The sequence below is a fragment of the Schistocerca piceifrons genome, chromosome 1 (assembly GCF_021461385.2).
Source record: "Schistocerca piceifrons isolate TAMUIC-IGC-003096 chromosome 1, iqSchPice1.1, whole genome shotgun sequence".
Classification (NCBI taxonomy): domain Eukaryota; kingdom Metazoa; phylum Arthropoda; class Insecta; order Orthoptera; family Acrididae; genus Schistocerca; species Schistocerca piceifrons.
Genome location: NC_060138.1, coordinates 987,120,020 through 987,139,296, shown reverse-complemented (window position 1 = coordinate 987,139,296; position 19,277 = coordinate 987,120,020). Strand labels below are relative to the sequence as shown.

Here is a 19,277-nt window from a genome sequence, read left to right as displayed (position 1 = left end):
TTAATATTGCCTGCAAGGTCATTAATATACAACATGAACAGCAAGGGTCCCAACACACTCCCTGGGGCACTCCCAACCTTACTTTTGCGTCTGATGGTGACACCATCCAAGATAACATACTGCGCCCTCCCTATCAAAAAGCCCTCAGTCTAGTAACAAATTTCACTTGATCATGCTTTTGACAATAAGCATAGGTGTGGTACTGAGTCAAATGCTTTTCGGAAATCAAGAAATACTGCATCTACCTGATTACCTTGATCCAACACTTTCATTGTGGTGTTAGAAAAGTGTGAGCTATGTTTCACACAATCGATGTTTTCGAAATCCTGGCATTGAGGTGGTCCTTCTATTCAACAGACCTCATTATGTTAGAGCTTAGAATATGTTCCAAGATTCACAACAAATGAACTGTCAAGGATATTGGTGGTAGTTATGTGAGGTAACTTCTACTATCCATCTTGTAGGTGGATGTGACCTGTGCTTTTTTTTTCCAAGAAATGACACGGTCTTTTATTCGAGGGCTCTGTGACAGACTATAGTTAGAAGAGGGGCTAACTCAGCCGCAAATTCAGTATAGAACCTGACAGATTCCATGAGGCTCTGGAGCTTTGTTCAGTTTTAATGATTTCAGCTTTTTGTCAACACCAATGTCCCTAATAATTATTTCATTCATCTTTTCGGTGGGAAGGGCATTAAACTGGGGCAATTCACTTGGATTTTCCTTTGTAGAGGAACATCTAAAAATGGAGTTGAGCATTTCAGCTTTTACTTTGCTACTCTCAATTGCAGTTCCGGTCTCATTCACTAGGAGCTGGATACTAGCTTTGGTGCCACTAACAGTCATTACATTCAACCAGAATTTCTTTGGATTTTGTGAAAGATCACTTGACAATATTCTGCTATGATAGTCGTTGAAGGTATCGTGCAGTGCTCTCCTGACTGGCAAATGTGTTTCATTCAGTGCGCCTCTATCTGTAGCTCTATGTTTTGTTTTACACCTAATATGTAGTAATCTCTTGCGTTTTTAGAAATTTCTTTACAGTGTCTGTATACAGTCTAGGTTCCCTCCCTTATGAACTGTTCTACTGGGTACATATCTGTTCAGTGCATGGTCACTATTCGTTTAAGCTTGAGCTATACTTCCTCTGCATGCTCCTGCCCTGTGCTGAAAGTTTCAAGTTCGTCACTGAGATGTGATTTTTTATCTAGTTTACCAAACATATGTATGTTTTAGTTGTCCTTTGCACTTTGGTAACCATTGTTGCCACAACTGTGTCCTGGTCAGTGGTACCAGTTTTGATGTTGACATCCTAAAAGAGGTCAGGTCCATTTGTTGCCAATACATCCAGTATATTTCCGTCATGAGTCGAGTTCCTAATTATCTGCCCTAGATAGTTTCCAGAGAAGACATTTAGTAAAATTTCACAGGATGTCTTATCAGACCCACCACTAACAAAACTGTAATTTTCCTAATTAATTGTTGGATGATTAAAGTCCCCACTGATGATTACAGCACTATTGGGGAACTGCTAGGAAGTTTCATATCAGTGCACACTCCGCTGCAGAGTGAAAATCGCGTTCTGCAAGTGAGCTGAGGTTTTCTCTAGAGCTTTTGGTTACATCAGGAGATGAGTCTGGTGGGCATTAGAAGGATGCAATTATCATTTTATGGGCAACCCTTATACCGAGTCGTGCTGAAAGAATCTCACATGCAGCTTCAATTTCTGCCTCGATGGATTTGAGTTTCTTGTCTAATGCAACAAATACAACACCTCCCTTTCCCATTTGTCTATACTTAACACATGCAGTTAAATTTTCCCCAAAATCTCACTGCTATAAATTTCAGATTTCAACCAGCTTTCTATACCTAGTATAATGTGAGCTTCACTGCTTTTCATAAGCTATTCAAACTCTGGCACTTTGTTGTGAATGCTTTCCGCGGTTTACTATTAGGATTTTAATACTCTCACCTGTGGGAGGCTTCTTCTTCTTCTTCTTCTTCTTCTTCTTCTTCTCTCCCTCTCCCTCTCCCTCTCCCTCTCCCTCTCCCTCTCCCTCTCCCTCTTCTTCTTTTTTTTTTTTACACAGATACTTCTGGGTTTCCTACAGCTCTGTAGCTGGATTGGATGGAGAATTGCCTAATCTAAAAAAACCTTGTGTGCACCCCACACACAGTCATCTGCCTGCTGGGTAGCAGCCTCTGATGTACAGTGCACACCTGACCCTTTTAGGGGGACCTTACAGTACTCATCTATATGCCACAAGTCCAGGAACTCGCAACCTGGCTTGCCACAGAACTTTCGAAGTTTCTGGTTCAGTCCATCCGTTTGACTCAGAACCAAAGGTCACGATCAGTTCTAGGCACAATAGCTGCAAATTGAGAGCTTCATTGAAACTCTATGCACAAGGCTGGTCTTCTCAAACCTTCTCTGACAGTCACTGGAAGGACCCAAGATTGACATCAGAGGCCACATGACCGGCATCATTTGTTCCGTTTGCCACAATCTGCAGTTGGTTGTACCCTATTCCCTCAGTGGCTGGCAGAATATTCTCTTCAACATGTGAATGACGCCCCCAGGCATGCATACTGAATGCACCTGGTGTCATTTCCTGTGCCTTGCTGCCTTCATCTATCATCGTGCCTGGAAATTGGAGACATTTTATCTACAATCGTGCCTACTTTTCCTATAGTGGTAGTCTGCCCCCCCCCCCCCCCCCTGCCCACCTAACCTACACATCATCTTGGTCCATGCTTATTCCACCCCCACTCCAAACCACATGTCATAGTGGTGATGTACCTGTGGAAGGCACAATTGCAAGACCTTCCCCATGATTCACCCAAGCACATCCTTCTGTAGTTCTGTAACAGATTTATACTATCCCATCAGAGGCAGGGCGACTTGTGAAAGTAGTTGTGTCATACATAATCTTTGCTGCAAAAACTGCACATGACCATGAACCAGCTATTCACCAAAATGAATGGCCACCACTGAACTGTGACCAAGATCAGAGCACCCAGTTATTGTACATGCTGCTGAGCACAACATGCTCGAGCTCAGCGGCTGCTTCACAAGTCATGCCATCCAGCCCGTTCCCTCCCAGCACCATCTCTTCTGAACTACTTAGATTGGAGTTGTCCTTGCAACACAGCTTTTGTTCCTGTAAGCCTCCTGGTCACAACCATGGGGATTTGTCCAAACACTTGCGAAGTTTGAATTCTTTTTTGTGTACCAACGACTCTAAATGTCCCTGAATTATTTATATGAAGCATTCTTGTTTTATGACTTACTCTACATCCTTGAGAATCTCCTCGAGGAGTGTGAAACGAAAAGTATATAAAATCTAATTGATCTAGCTAGAGAGAAAGTCATCAATTCTCCACCTATTTGCCGTGATGCGTTAACTAACTGAAAGTAATAAAGGCATTTTTGTTTTAGGTTTGATAACTATTCTGCACCTATGGTTGTGGATGGTATTCCAGTCAGTTTAGGATTATGGGACACTGCTGGCCAAGAAGATTATGACAGATTGAGGCCATTATCTTATCCTCAGGTAAGTAAAGTAATGCCAAGCACTTGCTGTGGGTGGATATAATGAGGAATTCCATTTGTTTGCATACTGGCAAAAGATAATAAGTCAGATGGATTTTGTTCTCACTGAAAAGATTTCCCTTGTGCAGATGATTATAAACATTTTAGTTTACAATTATTTCAGAATTTACTAGAGTTTCAAACACTGTGATTTAAAAATAAATTTTTGTAGGTATTACATGGGTGGTTTCAAACATTTGCAGAATCACCACCAGATGTCAGCACTAGCACAACAAGGTTCCCGCATAATAATAGGACACCCTTTAGTGAATATGTGAAGCATGCTCTGGGTAGAGATCAGTAGTGCAGATGTCTCTCTCTTGTTGTTCCAGTGTAGTGATTTGTAAAGATGGAAAAATTGATATTCAAGCAGTGATTAAGTAATTAGTTAAGAAATGTATGAAACCAAAGGAAATTCATGCCAGCTTCCATAACACAATGAGAGACTCAGCTCTATCATATGCAACTGTTGCCAAGTGGACAAATGAGCTCAAATTTTATTGGGACTGTTTAAATCATGGTCTCCCAAGATGTGTCACTACCCCAGAAATTATTGCAAAAATGCATAACCTGGTGATGGAGAATAACTGGCTGAAAATGTGAGAAATTGATGAAGCTTTAGGGATGTCATCTGACTGGACTAACCACATTTTAATAGTGGAATTGGATATGAGAAAATTATCTGCTGGATGGGTGCAGGAACAGAAATGCATGAGAATGGAAATATCCGAACAATGTTGGTCCTGTTTTCAGAGCAACCAATGAGATTTCTGGGGCTAGTTGTGACTGAAGATGAAACTTGGGGTCAACTACCATACCCCAGAGAGAAAACAGTGGTCAAAGGGGTGGAAACGTGTTGATTCACCACCACGAAAGAAAGCAAAGGCAGTATGGTTGGCCAGAAAGCTGTGCACCCTCACACAAGTGTTACCATGGCAAAAATATATGAACTAAGTTACAAATTGTTTCCACACCTGTCTCATTTGGCTGTTTTGGCTCCATCAGACTTCTATCTCTTCCCCCGAGCCTAAAATTTGCCTCACTGAACATAGTCTCCTCAAATGTTGAACGGCCAGCTGAATTTGATGGGTATTTTGCAGGCCTGGAGGAATCTAAAGTTAGAGTTGGGATCAAAGCATTGGAACATACGTGGACCAGTGTGTTAGTATACAGGGCGACTACACTGAAAAATCAAGTTTTACTGTGATAAGTCTTTCCTAGAACTTTTCAGCCTATCCTCATATGAAGATTTTTCACTGCGAACAGATCACTTAGATAAAATGAGAAACATATTAGAGGAATAATTGATTGTTGAATGTAAATGAGGTTATAAACAGTGTAAAGACTGTGCAGTGTGAGGATAGGAGATTATTTTATTTATTTATTATCCATCTCTTCAGTGATTTGGCTGTAATTGAAAAGAATGTGTCATCACAGATGAATTCAGCTGCCAATATAATATGGTCCGAAAAGTCCTTGGTGAACATTTCTCTTTCTTTCTCACTTCAGTGTTCGACCTTGAAGTTGATTTGCAAGTTCAGTACTCAATTCCCCTCTTCCGTCTGTCTTCCCCTTCACTTCCACATTTTTAGTGCATGCCACGTCATTCATAATCTGCTGCATGTGTGACATCCTTGGTCATTCCCACCTATTCTTTCCATCAGTAGCTCTTTCTGCTATAGTTCCATTGTTGTTATTGTGTCTCAGAATGGGTCCTATGAGTTTCTCTCTCCTGGTTTGGATGTTCTTCCACAGAGATGTGGTTTCATGTACTCATCTCGGCATCTCTTCATTGGTAACTCTGTCTCATCAGCTGATCCTCATCATCCTTCTGTAGCACCAAATCTCCAGGGCTTCTAGCCATCTTCTCTCTTGTTTTCCTATTGTCCAAGTTGCGCACCCATATGGGGCCACACTCCAAACAAATACTTTCATGACCTGTTTTCATATTTCCAGACTGATGTTCATGTTGATGAGCAAGCACTTCCACAGATTAAATGCAATTCTAGCCTGCTGTAAGCTGCTTACAATTTCTTTCTGACTTCTACCAACCCTTGAAATCCTGCTTCCCAAATAGCACCTCTGTTCCAGATCTTATTTCGAAAGGTTCATACTCTTCTTCAGCACTACATACCACCACTTTAGTCTTTCACTTATTTATTCTCATACCATACTGACAGCAGTGCCGAGAACCCCTTGTAGATCTTTTGCCTCCACGACCAGAGCAATATCGTCTGCATAACAGCACGTCTGTCTTCTGCACATTAATTTTGATCCCCAACTCAAGAGTTTCATGAACTTGATCTGTAGCTTCCTGGATACGAGCATTGAATATAAGAGGGGAGAGAGAGAGAGAGAGAGAGAGAGAGAGAGAGAGAGAGAGAGAGAGCACGCACATCCCTGTTACACACCTTTTCTGATTTTTGCATTTTGTCCTTGATGAAAATCTCTAATCACAGGCGCATCATTTTCGTAGACGCTGAGTATTGTATGTGTGTCTTTGTATTTTAGCTGCTAGTAAATCTTTCGAGATGTGAGGTCATGGTCCGAGAAACTCTTCTGTTCCTGACGTTTCATCCGGGACTACACTGGACATCTTGCCGGCGAAACTTCGGGAACAGAAGAGTTTCTTGGACCATGAACTCACATTCCAAAAGGTTTACCAGCAGCTATGTCATCCAGTCATGAAAGCCTTCATTCTTGATATTTTAGGCCTGCTTTCTTCAACACTGGGAACATCTCTTGCCGGATAACATTATCAAATGTCTTTTATAGATGTACACAGCCACTATAAGCTGTTTTTTTCTTTTTTTTCCAGTATTTGCTTTTCAATAAGAAGGCTCAGTGCCACGACAGCCACTTGCTCCTCATCCTCACCTGAATCCAAACTGATATTCACACAGCATGTCCTCCACCTTCTCATCAGTTCTCCTCAAAATTATTTTTATGAGAATTTTTGATGGTGTTAGGCTTAAGGTTTGACACTTTTCACATTTTATACCTACTGCCTTCTTCTGTATAAGAACTGTACTGGATTTGTGGAAGTTTGTTGGTATCTCTCCTGTGTTGTAGATGGACCTATTCTGTTTGTCCCTGATCATTTTCATGCTGTTACCGACGTATTTGTTTAGTTCTGCAGGAATGTCGTCAATACTTCAATCTGCTGTAATTTTTAAGAGCTTTCTCAGATTATTCTTGCAGAATGTTGTCTCTTTTGTCATCTTGGTCTGCTTCCTCTTCTTTCCCTATTGCATCCTCCAATAAAGGCATCCTGTCATACAAATCCTCCATGTTTCCATTCCATCTTTTCATCATGTCGTCACCAAACAACATATGCCACCTTGTCTTGTACTGTACACGAAATTGTTGTTTTGTGCGTGTTAATTTTTTTTTGCTTTTCTGTAGGCTTTATCGGTTCTTCCATTTCACATATTTTCTTCCCGTTCTCTGTTTCCTCAAGAAAACTTTAATTTGCTTTCCTAGCTTCCCTCTTGACTAAATTTCTTTGCATTCTGTATTCAGCTTTTCCTCGTTGATCAGTTGCAGTTTTGCATAATCTTCTGTTTATAATAAGCTGAATAACAATTACTGTAATCTATTTCCTCTTGTTTTTGTATCTAGTTTTCCTGACTATTTTTCCTGCTGCTGTATATGTGCCAGATTCCATTTGTTAGTAGTCTTCTTTTACTCCCCCATAATGGAAAGTTTTAGGAAGGTTGCCTGTTTCCTGCGCATAATGACTTGCCAGTCCCCCAATTTTTAGTTTTTCTACCTCCCATTTCTGTTTCACTGTCTGTTTCCTCAGACATTTGAATCTGAATGAATTTTTCATCAGGACCAGGTTGTGGTCACCACCTGTGTTTGCAGATGGATAGCTTTTGCAGTCTTTTACTTCATTTCTAAAATGTGATTTTACTAAATTGTAATTGACTTGTTTCCTCCTTAAGTCACCTGGGGCCTTCCAGGTGTGTCTTGTCTGCTTATAATGTTGGAAAAGAGTGTTTGCAACAACTAACTGGTGCTGTGAACAGAACTCTGTTAGTTGGGCAACTCTTTGATTTCTTTTCCAAGAAAGTCTTTAGTTGCAAACATTTCCCCCTCAGGGTGTATACGACCCGGGACAACCGGGAGATCCGGGAAAAACCCGTGAATTTTTTCATCCAGGAGAAAACCGGGAATTGTTTAGAATTCCGGGAATTTTTCATTGTTTTAGTTTTCAGTTAAATTTTTGTGATTTTGACTGGTAAGAACCAATACTCTAACAAAGGATATTACTGTATCCCGCTACTGCAGAATAATACTGCAGCACCAAAACATGAACGAGAGAAAAAAGAAAACGAAAATAATAAAACTTAAGTTGCAAAGGAAATGCACCATATACAACAACAAAACAGTGCTTATACAAGTGTCTGCCAACAGGAAATTGTGTCAAAGGCTTTAGGAAGACTATGCAATGCTTTATAACAACAAACTGCCTCCGATGAGCGTGACGTGACAACTGTTTAAATTAGATTTGTTTGAGCTGTTGCGCGCGGGCTCTTGAGCATGCGCAGTTGTGTTGCGTATGAGTTGTACCTTCTCCCGCTTCTGGTTACAGAAGTGTGGCTGGGCGCCACTACTTAATACTGCCTCGGTTCGGAAATATCGTAGATTCGGGGCTGATGCACAGAGCAGTCTGAGTTGAGGTGGGGAGCGTCCACGTGACCTGTGTTTACGTTGAGTGATTTTGTTGTTTCCTCTTCGTTTATTGCTCTCACGTTAAATGATAAGAAAACGGAATTTCGTGGCCGGGAGCTATCAAATGAATTAAAATACGTTCACATAATTACGGAAGGCGAAAGTATGTTATTAGTTTCAAATTTTATTTCCACCTTTTTGACAGAACAATGAAGTTATTTTTGCCGGTTTGGTAAAGAGATTTGGCTTTTATTAATCTTTTCTGTTCAGGCAGTCAATTTATTTGAAACGAAGTGTTTTCACACTATTGGCTAGTTTCAACTGTTCGCTGCATTTCAAGTGCACGTATGGCATTGTGCCATAATAAAGAACCAAACATGAGATAATACAGTACTGGTACTCCAAGAAAATTTACATACAAATGTGCATTTTAAGCCGAATTATGCGTTTTAGTGTGGTTCACGAAATTCCGACGTTCTTGAACTATCATCTGATGTCTTGTTTCTTTTATGCCATACGTAAGATCATGTAATGTTTTACACGTACGAACATATGGGCTTCCTGCGTCATCGTAGCTGCGCAAGCTCGGTGACGCCTGTTATTTGGCGTTCTCTTGCAACTGCTGAAACGAACCTATTTCTAACAGGTCGCGGCAAAATATTGCGAATGGTGGTTTGAAAAGCGTTACATTCAAAGCAGATTTCCTTTTACGCAAGATGAACTATGTGCGAGAATGTACGATGAATTTCTTAAATCACAAAGCGTTTGACTCTCATTCAAAAATCAACTCTTTGAGGACGGCCATTTAGAAGAATTTTGAGCCCAAAAGATCAGACATTTACGTCGTTTTAGTGGCACATTTGTGAGATGTAGCTTACAGTGTAACATGAGCAAAAAAGATCAACATTATTTGTGGAAGCTTAGCTTCTCTTCCAGCTTATTAATCTTAGAGACCAATATTATATGAGAATACTATGTATATTAATGTAAACCATTAACTTTTCTTACTTGTGTGTTCGCGCTACTTACGAGTGATCTCCCCCCCCCCCCCCCTCCCTCCCCTCCCCCCCCCCTGAGTTTCGTTTTCTAAAGTACCGGGAAATTCTACTCCCGCATATAAAACCATAGGACTGATGAGTTTCACAGTGCCGAGGAAGAGTATACTGTCACTTAACACGGAAAAAGTGTATTTTCATCCAGGAGAAAGTGTATTTTTAACCGGGAAAAATCCGGGAGTTTTTTTTTTTCTTGTCCACGTATACACCCTGCCTCTTTCAGTTCTCCATCCACATTTGCATCCCAGCCCTGCATGAAAATCCGGTTTTCCTCTCCCTTAATGTGTGTCATCGCATTATTTATTTCTTTGTATATTTCATCAGCTACTGCATCCTCTGCTTTGGATGTTAGTATTGCATTATCACAATTGACTTTGGCTTAGTTTCACACTGGAGTATTGTCTGTACAATGTGTGTTGTGTGTGTTATACCATATTGTACATATCCCTTGACACTTGAGCCAGTGTTCTTTTTTCTTTCGAAATTACTCCAACTCCTACTCGTGATCTGTCTTGATCAGTTCCAGTGTCAGTGACTGTCCTCACCAGACCAGATGGTTCCTAATTGGTCGTCTCATATCTGATAGACCAAAGATATTGATTTCCAGTTGTTCCGTTCTACTTAACTGCACTGCAGCAGTTTCTCACATTTGAAGTGGCTGTTTTAAAATTTGGATTGTTTTCTTCGCCTTGTCTGCATCTTTTGCAATCCCCGCCAAGAGATCCAGTTGCGAGACTATTTTATCTCCAGAAAATTTTACAGAAGTTGTTGTTGTTGTTGTTGTTGTTGTTGTTGTCATCGTCATCGTTGTTGTCGTTGTGGTCTTCAGTCCTGAGACTGGTTTGATGCAGCTCTCCATGTTACTCTATCCTGTGCGAGCTTCTTCATCTCTGAGTAATTACTGCAACCTACGTTCTTCTGAATCTGCTTAGTGTATTCATCTCTTGGTCTACCTCTACTACTTTAACCCTCCATGATACCCTCCAATACTAAATTGGTGATCCCTTGATGCCTCAGAACATGTCCTACCAACAGATCCCTTCTTCTAGTCAAGTTGTGCCACAAACTTCTCTTCTCCCCAATCCTATTCAACACCTCCTCATTAGTTATGTGATCTACCCATCTAATCTTCAGCATTCTTCTGTAGCACCACATTTCGAAAGCTTCTATTCTCTTCTTATCCAAACTATTTATCGTCCATGTTTCACTTCCATACATGGCTACACTCCATACAAATACTTTCAGAAACGACTTCCTCACACTTAAATCTATACTCAATGTTAACAAATTTCTCTTCTTCAGAAACGCTTTCCTTGCCATTGCCAGTCTACATTTTACATCCTCTCTACTTCGACCATCATCAGTTATTTTGCTTTCCAAATAGCAAAACTCCTTTACTACTTTAAGTGTTACAGAAGATACTGGCATGTTTTATTGCTGATGCTTGTGATATCTGTGGATCTTTAATGTGGTGGTTTCCCTTTGCTGCCACATCCTGTGCTATTGACCATCAGTTGGTTCTTCTACCTTTGGAAGTGGGTCTCATTGCCAGGACAAGAGTGTGCCCTTCCCAGCAAATGCTGGGGTGACAACTTATCCCAGTCATTCTTCAGTTCCTGTCTATCTTAGCTGTCACATAAAGTGGCGTTTATTGGTGGCTAAGGTAGACAGGAACTGAAGCGTGGTCTAGGAGTAGCATCTTTAATTAGCAAAGTGTCCTCAGTCCCGGGTTTGAAACCCGCCACTGCTTAAATTTTAAATAAAAATCAGCATTGGTGGCCGAAGATTTCTGGCATAAAAAGTCACCCTCATTCTACCAACGATGTTGTCAAAGAGGGCAGTGGAGAAGGCAGAGGCTCAGGGCACTCTTGCCCTAGGGTAGAAAACTGCACCTAAAGGCAAACGAATCAGTAATGGTAAACGGCATGAGGTTGCAGAAGGCAGTGGAAAGCACTGCATTAAAGACAAACAATACGTATCCATAGGACATTATGGCCTGTAATTGATAAAATGTAATGATGATTTCTCCATTAGCAAAAGATTCTGGAATAGTCCCCCTTTCTGATCTATGGGTGGGGATTGCCAAGGGGGAGGTGACTATGAGAAAAAGATTGATTAACCAACAGGAGGGTAACATTCTTTGAGTCAGTGTATGGAGTGTCAGAAGCTTGAACATGCCAGGGAAGCTAAAAAATCAAAAAGGGAAATACAAAGGCTCAGTCTAGATACAGTGGGGAGTCAGTCAAGTGAAATGAAGAAGACAAGTATTTCTGGTCAGAAACTGTTATAATGGGAGTAGAATTCTTAACAAATAGCAAGGTTGAGCAGAGTATGTGTTACTGTGAACAGTTCAGTGATAGGGTTGTTCTCATTGTAATTGACAGTAAGCCAACAGTGACAACAATAGTTCAGGTATACATGCAGACATCGCAAGCCGAAGAGACATCACATCGTAAGCCGAAGAGATACAGAAAGTATGTGAGGATATTGAATGAGTAATACAGTATGCAAAGGGAGGTGGAAAATCTAATAGTCATGGGGTATAGGAATGCATTTGTAGGGGAAGAAGCAGAAGAAAGGCTTAGGGCAGAATATGGGCTTGATACTAGGAAAGAGAGAGGAAAAAGACTAGAGTTCTGCAATAAATTTCAGCTAGTAATAGCAAATACTTTGTTCAAGAATCATAAGAAGCAGAGATATACTTGCAAAAGGCCAGGAGGTACGGGAAGATTTCAGTTAGATTACATCATAATCAGGCAGAGATTCCAAAATCAGATACTTGATTGTAAGGTGTACCCAGGAGCAGATATAGACTCAGACCATAATTTAGTAATGATGAAGAGTAGGCTGAAGGATAAGAGATTAGCCAGGAGGAGTCAGAAAGAAGTGAGATACTGAAGTGTTAAGGAATGAAGATAGACACTTGAAGTTCTCGAGGGCTGTAGTGCAAAGAAGGTAGTTCTGAGTAAATCATGAGTAAGAGAAGAAATACTTCAGTTGATAGATGAAAGAAGGAAGACAGAAATGTCCTAGGAAATTTAGGACTGCAGAAATGCAGGTTACTGAGGAATGAAATTCATAGGAAGTGCAGGGAAGCTAATACAAAATGGCTGCATGAAAAATGTGAAGAAATTGGAAAAAAAAAAAAAAGATTGTCAGAAGGACTGACTCAGCATGTTGAAAAGTAAAAGCAACCTGCGATGAAATTAAAAGCAAGGGTGATAACATTAAGACTGGAGCGGGAATCCCACTGTTAAATGCAGAGGAGAAAGTGGATAGGTGAAAAGAGTACATTGAAGATCTCATTGAGGGGAAAGATATGTCTGAAACGATAGAAGAAGAGCCAGTTTAGAAGAGATAGGGGATCCAGTATTAGAATCAGAATTTAAAAGAGCTTTGGAAGACTTTAGCTCAAAAAAGATGGAAGGGATGGATAACATTCTATCAGTATTTCTAAAGTCATTTGGGGAAATGGCAACAAAACGACTATTCACATTGGTATGTAGAATGTATAAGTCTTGCGATAAACTGTCTGACTTTTGGAAAAATATTGTCCGCACAAATGCGAGAATATCGCATAATCAGTTTAACAGCTCCTGCATCCAAGTTGCTGAAAGGTAAAGGCACAAGAGAGTTTCAGTTGATAATGGAAGCAAGATTAAATGAAAATCAAGACATGTTCATAGTATTTGTCAACCTGGATGAAGCATTCTACAGTGTCAAATGGTGCAAAATGTTCAAAATTCTGAGGAAAATATGGGTAAGCTATAGGTAGAGATGGGTACTATACAACATGTACAAGAGCCAAGGGGATGTAATAAAAGTGAAAGACCAAGAATGAAGTGCTCGATTAAAAAAGTTGTAAGATGGGAATGTAGTCTTCGCCCCTACTGTTCAATCTCTACATCGAAGAAGCAATGATGAAAATAAAACCAAGGTTCAGGAGTGGAATTAAAACTAAAGATGAAAGAATATCAGTCATACGATTCACTAATGACATTGCTAGCTTCAGTGAAAGCGAAGAAGAATTACATGATATGCTGAATGGGATGAACAGTCTAATAAGTCCAGAATATGGATTGGGAATAAATTGAAGAAAGTACTGAGAAGTAACGGAAATGAGAATAGTGAGAAACTTAATATCAGAGTTGATGGTACAAAGTAGAAGAAGTTAAGGAATTCTACTACCTAAGCAGCAAAATAACTAATGATGGACGAGTAAGGAGGACATCAATGCAGACTAGCACTGTCAAAAAGGGCATTCCTGGCCAAGAGAAGTCTACTAATATGCAGCTTTGTATGGTAGTGAAACATGGGCTCTGGGAAAACTGGAACACCAGAGAGTCGAAGCATTCGTGATGTGGCACTTCAGATGAATGTTGAAAATTGATTGGACTAATAAGGTAAGGAATGAGGTGGTTCTGCGCAGGATTGGAAAGGGAAGGAATATGTGGGAAACACTGACAAGAAGAAGGGATGGGATGATAAGACATCTGTTAAGAAATCAGTGAATAACATACATGGATCTAGAGGGAACAGTAGATGGTAAAAATTGTAGAGGAAGACAGAGATTGGAATGCATCTGGCAAGTAATTGAGGATGTAGGTTGCAAGTGCTACTCTGAGATGAAGGGGTTGGCGTGGGAGAGGAGTTCTGCATAAAACCAGTCAGAAGACTACTGACTCAAAAAAGAACCGTTGTTGCATCCTCTTTGCCTTGGAAAGGTGTAGATCAGGAACTTCCCCATCATTGGGTCTTTGATGTTAATGGCATTTCCTAGAGCCCTCTGGTACTTTTCTTTGTATTCTGTTTATTGCTTTACTCCATATCCCTCCTACTTCCACCCTTTTCCACCCTCTCTTTTGTGCCATTTCCTTTTCTGGTTTCTCTTTGGTTCGTAATTACACTATTCATTCTACTTTTCATTTCTTTTCCTCTCAGTCCATCTTTATCATGGGTCCAGGTGGCCTGCCCTTAATTCTCCAGCTTCCAAAAACTCTCTCTCATTCCTCCTTGATTAAGAAATAACAGTCTTGAAAGACAGGAAAGATTTCTCTAGTTTTAATGTATCTGTCAGCAGCATTTAAATTACACCGCCTGAAAGTAACTTTTCTAAGTCAGTTCTACTTTCGCTCTATAATTCTATGTGAATGTTTTCTTGCAAACTGAAATGCATGGATATATATATAGAGGAGGCCTTTAAGCAGCAGTAGATATCAAATGGTTGGTGGTGGTGGTGATGATGATGATGATGATGATGATGATCAACATTGAGTTGTTGAGTAATGTACTGCACTGTGGCCAATCTGTGTGCTGTAGTAACACTAGTTAGCAGACAGTAATTTCTATTATCTTTATGTTGGCCATTGCAACTGACTCTTGACTGTTGTGGTTTCACCTGAATTGAAGCCTACTGACATTAGTCTGTGAGAAACAGTCATCCCATAACTTCCATGAATCTGGCTTGATTGGTATTCTGAAATGATTTATTTTGACCTCTTGTTTTGCAAACGTTATTCGCCATCCTCTCAGATGACCAACAAAGATTCGTCAACATTGTTACATCTACAAACATATTCTGCATAGCGGAGGGTATCTTGTAGCACTGGTTGTCATTCCCTTTCCTGTACCAGTTGCAAATGGAATCAGGAAAAAAGGACTGTTAAAATGCTTCCATACAAGCCCTTGTCTCTGTGTCCTTACTCAGAGCGTGTGTTGTTGGCTGTAGAATCATTTTGAGCCTGTTGGAAATGTCAGTTCTTTAAACTTTCTGAATAGTGTTTTGCAAAAAGAATGTCTTCTTTCCTTCAGAGATTCCCATTTGTGTTCACCGAGCATTTCCATGATACTTGTGTATTGATTGAACCTGCTGGTAATAAATCTAGCAACACACCTCTCAATTGCCTCAACTTTTTCCTTAAATCAGACACGAGAATGGGTTGCACAAGTGTTCTATGTGTGTTCTCCTTTACAGATGATCTACACTTCCCTAGAATTCTCCCAATTACATCCTGTGCTGTACTTTGTCATTCACTGAGATGACAAACTTTCAATTATCATTAATTTAGGTGCCCAGTATTATATTTAATAATTTGTATAAGGTTTTTGTGGCAGCTGGAAATCATGTCTGCCCCTATAAATATAGTTAGACATTCTGTGTATTTCTTCCATAATCTTATGTTTGAATGAAATTAATAATTTTATGTTCATCTCAGCTATTTAATGCACAATGTTTCTCTTTCAGACAGACGTATTTTTAATTTGCTTTAGTGTGACAAGTCCTTCTTCCTTTGAGAATGTCACTTCAAAATGGTACCCAGAGATAAAACACCACTGTCCAGATGCACCAATGATATTAGTTGGTATGTATTTGATAGGAACTGTATTTGAGGTATATATTAAATTAACAAAGCTTTGCTGTTTTACATTATTTTTTAAGTGCTTATCCTACTTTAATTTGTGTCATTCCCAATAATTTGAAAATTTTAGCACTGAGTATCTGTATTGGGAGACTCTTACAGTTCTATATTTCTACAGCAATATGTAAAGGATAAATTACTGCTCACCACATAGAGGAAGCATTAACTAAAATGCTAAAATGTTTTAAGCTTTTAGACAGAGTCCTTCTTCAGAAGCAGAAAACTCCCTCACACATTCACATAAGCACAACTCGCACTTGTATGCCCATTGTCTCCAGGCATTGGGGCTCAAGTGTGACTGCATCTTATGTGAGCAGCATTCTGATGGGTTGGGTTGTGGGGGTAAGGAAGAGGCAGAGGCACGGTAGGGGGAGGGGGAGGGGGGGGGGGAGAGAGAGAGAGAGAGAGAGAGAGAGAGAGAGAGAGAGAGAGAGAGAGAGAGAGAGAGAGAGAGAGAGAGCAAAGTGGGGGTGGAGGAAGATGCTGTGCTGCCTGTGGGAGCATGTGGTGATATGGGGCAGGATAGGGCTGCTAGGTGCAGTACTGTGTTTGAGTGGGCGGGGAGGGGGGGGGGGGGCGAAGAGGGAGAGGGATGAGGAGAGAAGTAGAAAAGGAGAAGGGACTAGTAGATGCATTGGTGGTATAGAAAGTGTGTGTAGTGCTGGAGTGGGAGCAGGGAGGGGGATAGGTAGTTAGAGGGCTGTGACTAGTGAAGATTGAGGCCAGGGGGCTACAGAAATTAGGGATGTGTTGAAGGGAAAGTTCCCACCTGCACAGTATAGAAAAGCTGGTGTTGGTAGGAAGAATCAAGATGGCGCAGGCCGTGAATAAGGCATTTAAGTAAAGCACATCATGTTGTGACATATTCAGCAACTGGGTGTTCCAGCTGTGTCTTGGACACAGTTTGGCAGTGGCGATTCATGTGGACAGACAGCTTGTTATTTGTTATGCCCACATAGAAAGTGGCACAGTGGTTGTAGCTTAGTCAGTAGATCACATAGTTGCTTTCTCAGGTGGCCTGCCTTTGACAGGCTAGGAGATGATAGTGACAGAATTGGAGTAGGTGGTTGTAGGAAGATGTGTGGCAGTGGTCTTGAATCTAGTTCTATTGCAGGGATATGAACCAGGAGGCAAGGAGTTGGAAGCCCTCCAGTGCCCAGTGACAGTGGCTGTGTGTGTATGCGCGCATTTGTGTCGCTCTGTCCGAAAGTCTAAACAGTTTAGTATTCTTTTTTGTTGTGCCTGTCTGCAGCTCAGTGCCTCCTGTGTGTAGTAAGTTGAAATCTATCCTTTTCATATTGTTGTTCTGTCCTGGACTTTTCGTTGTTTGACTTGTATATTTCTTTTGGAGGATGTTCTGCAGTCTTAGTAAATGGTATGAAATGCATACTACTTTAATGATAGTCCACCATAGCTGCTTTTATATATGTGTGTGTATATATTTAATTTGCTATGTGTGATGAGCATAGTTCATTTTCATGTGGTGTGCTGTAAGATCATACATAATATTTGAGAAATAGCACTTATGATCTAATAGTGTACCACATGAATGTGAGCTATACTCAAAAATGGTAGCAATAAATAACATAAATATATAGAAAGCAAGTGTGGCAGGCAGTCATTACAATAGTATGCATTTCTTGCACTTGTGATATGCTATGTCACAGCTATTTTGGGAACAAATGGCATTATGTCTCTATTTTTGGAAACAATTGGCATTATGTCTGTAATTGTAATGTCCAGCCAACCAAGTATGTTTTTACTATTGATGAACACTTTGACTGTAATCAAGTACATATATTTAATGGGTTATACTGTACACCTGAAATAGTAAAGTAGTGATGATTGCAAAGGAAGGGATATTTTAAACCAACCAGTGGCAGTTAGGCAGATAATTATCAATCAAAAAAATTGTTTTGGCTGCGTACACAGTTCTTACTTTGGACATTGTCGTACAGAAAAATATGGAGTTACCTGTGGAAGGTGAAGTAACTTGGTTCATTTGCTCTCTCTCTGTAGGCTACATCACATGAAATAAGATTGTAACTGAGTCTATTTAACAGAAAAAATTCAGCCTAAGTAAAAAATATTTTTTATTGTATGTTGGAAAATGAAATTTATTTTTATGCAAAAGGTACAAAATATTTTTTGGTATTTACAGAATATTTGGTATTAGAACCTGAGCTAACATAAGATGCAGAATGCTCTGCATGACAGGAAAAAGTTATTCACAACACAATTTTCACAGAAATGGACATGATCTCATGTACAGTTCTGTTTGCTTGGGAAGTATTCTGTGCTTACATTATGATACCACAGCAACAAATTTGTGCTGCTGAGATACTTGTCTTCGAGCAAGTCGCAGTATCCCGTGCAACTGAAAATGGAGTGCAAAATATTGTTAGGTCAGTTTCTAGGCTACACAGATCCTGAAGCCCTGTATCGGAACTCTAACAAAGTTTCACAATGTTTTGGTAATAAACCAGGAAACACGTTGCCCATAGTAATGGTACCTATGAAATAAATGTCGTGTTAGGTTGCCTGTACCAAGCTAACTTTCACACAGACAAAATCTGCCCATGGAGCGTTAATTTTATTGCATATGTTAATAAATAGTAATTCTTTCCGTTGAAATCCTGTGTTTAACTGGAATTCTGATTTATTCATCCCATGACATATATATGCAATTTTATTTGCATACAGGAGACATGTCAAAAGTTTATAATACAGTTACAATAATTTTACAGTAATTAATAATAGTACTAAAATAAATAGTAACAATGAAATTATATTTCTTGGGCTTGTAACAGATATCCAGCTCAAATTTCCAGTTTGTCCTCCTTGAATTCATCCACTGAGTAATAACATTCTAGTATCAGTGGCTCGTATAACTTTCTTTTAACTGGACCTAAATTCATCGGCATTATTTGTTCCCTTATAATTTATTATAAATTTTCATTCCCTTGTACTGGGTCATTTTGCATACAGTTTGAGGCAGTGGGTGGGAAGTATAAAATTTTCTATGTTTCCTGTATCGTGTGAAGGAACTCACACACATACAGGGTGACAATTATTGAACTATTGTTAAGAAGTTCAAACTGCACGGTTGGCCACAGGGCATGATGGGAATTTGTATGCTCTATATGGTTTGGTTTAGCAATGAAGCCTACTTTCATTTGGATGGGTTCGTCAATAACCAAAATTGGCGCATGTGGGGGACAGAATTGGCATTTTGCAATAGAGAAGTCTTTTCAGCCTCAACCAGTAACTGTGTGGTGTGCAATGTCCATTCACGGAATAATCAGTGTGATATTCCTTGGCAGCCGAATGGAACATGAAGGTTTTGGAAGATGATGGTGTGCAATGTCCAGTCACGGAATAATTGGCGTGATACTCCTTGATGGCATGGTGACTACCAAATGATACGTGAAGGTTTTGGAAGACGATTTCATCCTCATTATCCAAAGTGACCCTGATTTCGACAAGATATTGTTCATGCAAGACTGAGCTCGACCCAATCGAAGCAGGAGAGTGTT

The 19,277-nt window shown here is 40.0% G+C and overlaps 1 protein-coding gene across 2 annotated transcripts in view; it reads left to right on the top strand.

Moving 5' to 3' along the window:
* The window catches only part of LOC124777354 (ras-related C3 botulinum toxin substrate 1), a 124,284-nt gene that overhangs the window by 16,639 nt on the left and 88,368 nt on the right, over positions 1-19,277 (top strand). For both annotated transcript variants that reach the window (XM_047252767.1, XM_047252843.1), the window contains exons 3-4: positions 3,438-3,552; positions 15,567-15,684. In XM_047252767.1, coding sequence (XP_047108723.1) covers positions 3,438-3,552; positions 15,567-15,684 — 233 coding nt within the window. The remainder of the gene's footprint in view (positions 1-3,437; positions 3,553-15,566; positions 15,685-19,277) is intronic.